Source organism: Otolemur garnettii, unplaced genomic scaffold (assembly GCF_000181295.1).
Source record: "Otolemur garnettii isolate 467f Iridium unplaced genomic scaffold, OtoGar3 scaffold00052, whole genome shotgun sequence".
Taxonomy (NCBI): domain Eukaryota; kingdom Metazoa; phylum Chordata; class Mammalia; order Primates; family Galagidae; genus Otolemur; species Otolemur garnettii.
In genome coordinates this window covers 3,818,383-3,824,994 of record NW_003852447.1, presented here as the reverse complement: position 1 = coordinate 3,824,994, position 6,612 = coordinate 3,818,383, and the positions used below count along the sequence as shown (strand labels likewise).

At 39.6% G+C, this 6,612-nt stretch overlaps 1 protein-coding gene across 2 annotated transcripts in view; it reads left to right on the top strand.

The window, feature by feature from the left end:
- The window catches only part of SRP54 (signal recognition particle 54), a 43,266-nt gene that overhangs the window by 25,803 nt on the left and 10,851 nt on the right, over positions 1-6,612 (top strand). For both annotated transcript variants that reach the window (XM_012806455.2, XM_012806454.2), the window contains exons 12-13: positions 4,835-4,908; positions 5,119-5,227. In XM_012806455.2, the coding sequence (XP_012661909.1) occupies positions 4,835-4,908; positions 5,119-5,227 (183 nt within the window). The remainder of the gene's footprint in view (positions 1-4,834; positions 4,909-5,118; positions 5,228-6,612) is intronic.

Genomic DNA, 6,612 nt, shown 5'->3' with positions numbered 1-6,612 from the left:
TGTTGTTTGGCGGGCCCGGGCTGGGGATTCGAACCCGCCACCTTAGGTGTATGTGGCTGGCACCTTAGCCGCTTGAGCCCTTTGATTTATTTTTGATAAGGCTACTGTTAGTTTGAAGTGATATCTATTATTAGTGTCAGTTCTTCAAATGTTTATTTCAGATAATTTATATGCAAATCACTTTAAATCTCAGACATCTGAGCAGTTACAGAATCAAGTGTTTTTTCTTCTTGTAACAAAATTACCTTAACATTAAAATCAAGGCCTTCATTGGGTTCCTTGAAGTAAAATAGGTTAAAAGTAAGTTAGAACATGCTCTTATAACCTATTTGCTTTCTCATAAATTTTATATATTTTATAAAAGATGTAAAAAGAAATTGAAAAGGATGAGATTAAATACACAAACATTGGCTGGGCGCCTGTGGCTCAGGGCGCTCATACACCTGAGCTGGTGAGTTCAAATCCAGCCTGGGCTCTCCAAACAACAATGATGGCTGCAACCAGAAATAGGTATTGTGGCGGGTGCCTGTAGTCCCAGCTACTTGGAAGGGAGAGGCAGGAGAATCACTTGAGCCCGGGAGTTGGAAGTTGCTGTGAGCTGTGATGTCACAGCATTGTACTCAGGGGGACAGCTTGAGGCTCTGTCCCCCCCCCCCAAAAAAAAAGGAAACAGAAACATTTTTTTCACTCTACATGAAAGAACACTCCTGAAGAGAGGTATTTTGGTATGATTAAGAGCTCAGGTTCTTCTTTTTTTTTTTGTACGAAAGGTCTTTATTGGTGGGGAGAGGGAGGCTACAGAGCAGCACCGAGGAGGAGAGAAGAGAGGGGAGAGAGATGAGGAGAGAGGGGGGAGGAGAAGAGAGAAAGAGTAGAGAAGAGCGAGGGGAAAGGAGGGGGAGAGAGAGAGAGAAGGAAGGCAGAAGGAGGTGAGAGAGCCAAGAGCTCAGGTTCTTAAATGTAACATACTTATATTTGTATCTCTGATTTGTTTTTTAGCTGGATAACTTTGAAATTACTTAGCCTCAATTTTCACATGTGTAAAAAGTAGGTAATACTACTTTATATGGATGTGAAAATTACATCAGCTGATAACATGTAATATATCCAACACATCATAAGCACTCAATGTATATTATTATTGACTTTTCCCATTTTTCTCAAAGTGATCTTTTCCATTAATTTCCATGGCAACTATTCTCCCTTTATTCCTTCTTACTCATCTTGCAGATACTTGTGCCTTTGTCTTCCTGGTAAGTGTTGGTGTTTTTCAAGGATCTTCCTAAGCCATCTTCATCCTTTTTTTTTTTGAGACAGAGCGTGCCACGACCACAGCCTAGCTCACAGCTACCTCAAACTCCTAGACTCAAGTGATCCTCCGTCTCCCAGAGTACTAGGATTCCTGACATGGGCACCTGGCCCTAAGCCATCTTCTTTCTCTGGGCACCTGGCCCTAAGCCATCTTCTTTCTCTGGAGCTTCAGACTCATATCTGCGTTTATTAGACTTCTTGGATATTCCATGGATACCTCAAATTCCACATCTCCTTCTCTTCCCATCCCAGTCTCTACCCCATTGTTATCATCAATGAATGTTAGCATTGGCTCGGCATCCATAGTTCAGTGGTTAGGGCGGCCATATACTGGAGCAGGTAGGTTCAAACCTGGCCCGGGCCTACTAAACCACAATAGCAACTATAACAAAAAAATAGCTAGATGTTGTGGCAGGTGCCTGTAGTCCCAGCTACTTGGGAGACTGAGGCAAGAGAATCGCTTAAATCCTAGAATTTGAGGTTGCTGTGAGCTGTGATGCGACAGCACTCTACCAAGGGCAACATAGTGAGACTCTGTCTCAAAAAAAAAAAAAAGAATGTTAGTGTTATTTGTTTTGTTGCTGAGTCTGAAACCTGGGTATCATTATTGATTCTTATTTCTTCCTCACTCTGTTTTCCCCTTTCCCCATCAGGTGACTAGTCCTAGTGATTCCACCTGCTAAGTACCTTCATTTTATTCCCTTCTCTCCAGCTTTCCTGAAACTATGCAAGTTTACCTCTTACCTAGATTGTTTATTGTAAATCACAAATCTTTGAACAGATCTTCCAGCACTCTTTCCCTTTCATCTGTTTTTTATACTGTGGTGAAGATGCTCTTTCAAAGATGCAATTCTGATCCTATTATTGCCCTTCTTAAAATTCTTCTTAAAGAAGAATTCTTTAAAGAAGCTATTCTTAAAATAGCTTCCCATTTTAATTCTTAAATTTAAAAATTTTGGATTTCTTTGAAATAGAGTGTCTCTCTATTGCCCGGACTACAGTGCAGTGGCATCATCATAGGGCACTTCAGCCCTTCACTCTGGTGCCTGGCCTCAGGCACTCCTCCTGTCTTGGCTTCTCAAAGTACTAGGATTACAGGCATGAGCTACTGGAGCAGCCTGTTTCTTTAATGTACATTGTCTCACCTCTGGGCTGTTGCCTTTTTAAAAGTCCCTGTATTTGATAGACACATCCACTCACCTTTCTACATCTACCATCTTCTTCCTCCACCATAGGAGTAGCTAACTCTTACTTTTACTTCAGATCTCTCCTTAAATGTCCTTGTTCAGGAATATTTTACCTGACCCCTAGACCCTCTAATGTGTTTCTGTCACATCCTACTGTTATTACATTATTCATCACAACCTGATGTCTGTCTTCCCTGCTTGAATATAAAGGTGCAGTGCATACTGTGCTCTACATCTTTTGTGTTCACAGTACCTCGTAGTGTCTGGCACATGGTAGGTCTTCGGTAAATGTTTATTGAATGAATGGGCTTTATCTTGCATTGCCTGATTCCTTCTGTCTGCCTTTATCTTGAATAACCCTAGCACTGTTTCTTTTGCTTCTACAAAGCTGGGTAATATATTGCTAGTCTGTCTACTGTCTGACTCCTGGCTCTCGCCTTATATCTCTGCCTTTTTCTTTCTGCTCTTAATATTCTACTCATTTCTGAGTTCACAAAGCATCTCCTAATTTCCAAACAGTGATTTTTCTCATTCTCCTTGGTTCCTAATATTTGACAATGTTATCTGTCTTTTTTTTTTTTTTTTTTTTTTTTGAGACATAGCCTCAAGCTGACCCCTTGGGTAGAGTGCTATGGCATCACAGCTCACAGTACCTCCAACTCCTGGGCTCAAGCGAGTCTCCTGCCTGCACCTCCCAAGTAGCTGGGATTACAGGAGCCCACCACAAAGCCTGGCTATTTTTTGATTGCAGCCGTTATTGTTGTTTGATGGCCTAGGCTGGATTCAAACCTGCCAGGTCAGGTGTATGTGGCTGGTGCCTTAGCCGCTTGAGCCACAGGTGCCAAGCCATCTATCTTTTTTACTTTTAGATTCTTTGCTTGAATTCCATGACAGTGGATTTCTTATATTATCATAGCTTTAATTTCTTTTCTTTTTTTTTTATTTACTCTTTTAAAAAAATTTTTCAAGACAGAGTCTCATTCTGTTGCTTTAGGTAGAGTGCCATGGCATCATAATAGCTCATAGCAACCTCAAACTCCTGGGCATGATCCTGTTGCCTCAGCCTCCCAATAGCTAGAACTATAGGCCTGTGCCACCACCCCTGGCTAATTTTTCTAGTTTTTTTTTTTCCCCAAGAGACAGAGTCTTACTTTGTTGTCCCTGGTAGAGTGCTGTGGCATCACAGCTCACAGCAACCTCCAACTCCTGAGCTTAGGTGATTCTCTTGCCTCAGCCTCCCGAGTAGCTGGAACTACAGGCGCTGGCCACAACGCCTGGCTATTTTTTTGTTGCAGGTTGGCCGGGGCCAGGTTTGAACCTGCCCCCCTCGGCACATGGGTCCAGCGCCCTACTCACTGAGCCACAAGCACTGCCCTAATTTTTCTTGTTTTAGTAGAGATGGGGTCTCACTCTTGCTCTGGATGGTCTCAAACTCCTGAGTTCAAGCAATTCACCGCTTTAGCCTCCCATCAAGCTAAGATTACAGGTGTGAGCCACTGTGCCTGGCCCACAGTTTTAATTTTCACTTCTGTACAAATGCCTAAATATGTATTTTAGCCTCACTCTTCTCTTTCACTGTTTAATTCTCCATTTCTAGTTACCTGCTATAGCAATTCTTTTAAAATACTGTATTACCATCGCAAATTCAGAATGCCCAAAACCTTTTCTTTTTTTATCTTTTGGACATGATAGAAAATACTCTTTCCCCTTTGCTTTGTTCCCCAACCCCTTTTTAAAAGTGAGGTTAGTTTATGTACAATGAAATACACTGGCTAGATACCATTCCATCTTTTTTTTTTTTGAGTCAGGGTCTCATTCTGTGTCCCAAACTGGAGTGCTATGGTGTGATCATAGATTACTATATCCGCACACTCCTGGGTTTTTTCTTTTAATCTGTTTCTTTGACTAGGCATGATGTTTTTGATATTCATTCATATGGTTGTACATATTTATCATTTTTCTTTTTTTATCGCTGAGTAGTGTTTTATCTACATTCTGTCCATTTTCCTGTGATGGACCAGCTAAGCTATTTAAGAAACTCCAGACAATTTTCTAAAGTGTTTTGCTATTTTATGTTCTCACCAGCAATGTATGGAAGTTCTACTTAGCCTCTTTAATTTTTGGTATTGTCAAGCTTTTTAATTTTAGTCATCCTAGTGGGCATAGTTTCTGTTCTTTGTTCTCAAGTTTTTTGTGTATTTATATATGTCTGTTTTCTTCCATAGAATGTAACCTCTAGAACAAGAACTGTCTCCAAGTCTGGATATTCTTCACAGCACTCATTTTATCATATTGCGCATAGTAAATATTAATTAATCATTTATATTGTTTTTCAGGTCAGTTTACGTTGCGGGACATGTATGAACAATTTCAAAATATCATGAAAATGGGTCCCTTCAGTCAGATTTTGGTTAGTTACCCTTAAAAGTTTCTTTATACCTTCTTCTGTTTTTCATTAAAATTCCTAAGAACATATGCACTTGTTTTAATTATTTTTAATATTTAGGTAAAAATAGATATTTTATGACTTAGTGTCACTATTAAAGCCCAAAGTTAAATGGGAATACTCTGAACTATTAAGCTTATGCTATTATTGATTTAATGTTTAAATCTGTTTTAGGGGATGATCCCTGGTTTTGGAACAGATTTTATGAGCAAAGGAAATGAACAAGAGTCAATGGCAAGGCTAAAGAAATTAATGACGATAATGGATAGTATGAATGATCAAGGTAAATTATTTGACTTGGGGCACAATGTTTTGAATGTCAGCGAGTTGAGAGTTTTACTGTGTTCTTTGGAAAATTTAGACTGGAAGATTATTTTTAGGTAAATTTGTAGTAACTTGAAAGCTCTTGCTTAAAGGGTTCTGATTAATGAATCGACTTGATGATTGAGAGAAATGTCTAGTGAAGTGCTTTTCCAAAGGAGTCACAAGGGAAGAATGCTAATTATTCATGATTTTGATAGAAATAATTGAAAAGGATAAATCTGTAGTCAGGTTTAAGGGAATGAAGGTTTAAGAAGTTAAATATGTTTATTGAAAGTTGTCAGAGCTTTAATATGCTAACATACGTTGGGAAACTCTAACATATATTAGATTACTGCCCTATCTCTATAATCCTATGCAAGCATACCTCAAAGATATTGTGGGTTTTATTCCAGACCACTCCGATGAAGGGCATATCTTAATTAAGCAAGTTACACGTTTGTTTTGGCTTTCTAGTATACATAAAAGTCATATTTACAATATATATATCCTGTAGTCTATTAAACTAGTGCGCAGCAGCATTATGCCAAAAAAACTATGTGCATACCTTAATTAAAAAGTACTTTGTCGCTCAAAATGCATCTGAGCTTTCAGTGAGTCATAATCTTTTTTGCTGGTGGAAAGTCTTGCCTTCATGTTGATGGCTGCTGCCTAATTGGGGTGCTGGTTCCTGAAGGTTGGGGTGGCCGTGGCAGTTTTTCAAAGACAATGAAGTTTGCCACTTCAATTGACTCTCCTTTCACAAAGAGGTCTTTGTAGCACGTGACACTGATAGCAATTTACCCACAGTAGAAATTCTTTACAAATTGGAGTCAGTCCTCTCAAACCTTGCTGTTGCTTTATCAATTAAGTTTATGTAATATTCTAAATCCTTTGTCATCATTTCAGCAGTGTTTACACCATCTTCACCAGGAGTAGATTCTATCTCAAGAAACTCTTTTCTTTGCTCATCTTTAAGATGCACCTTCTCCTCTGCTCAAGTTTCATCATGAGGTTCAGTTACATATTCAGGCTCCATGTTTTCCTTTTATTTTTTTCTTCCTGAGGACTCCTCCACAGGACAGGTTCCACTTTTAATTCTAGTTCTCTTACTTTTTCCACCACATTTGCAGTTATTTCTTTCCCTGAAATCTTGAACCCCTTTAAATCATGCATGAGGATTGGGATAAATGTCTTTGAAATTACTGTTTTTTGTTTTTTTTTTTTTGAGACAGAGCCTCAAGCTGTTCCCCTGGGTAGAGTGCCTTGGCACCACAGCTCACAGCAACCTCCAACTCCTGGGCTCAAGCGAGTCTCCTGCCTCCACCTCCCAAGTAGCTGGGACCACAGGCGCCCGCCACAACGCCC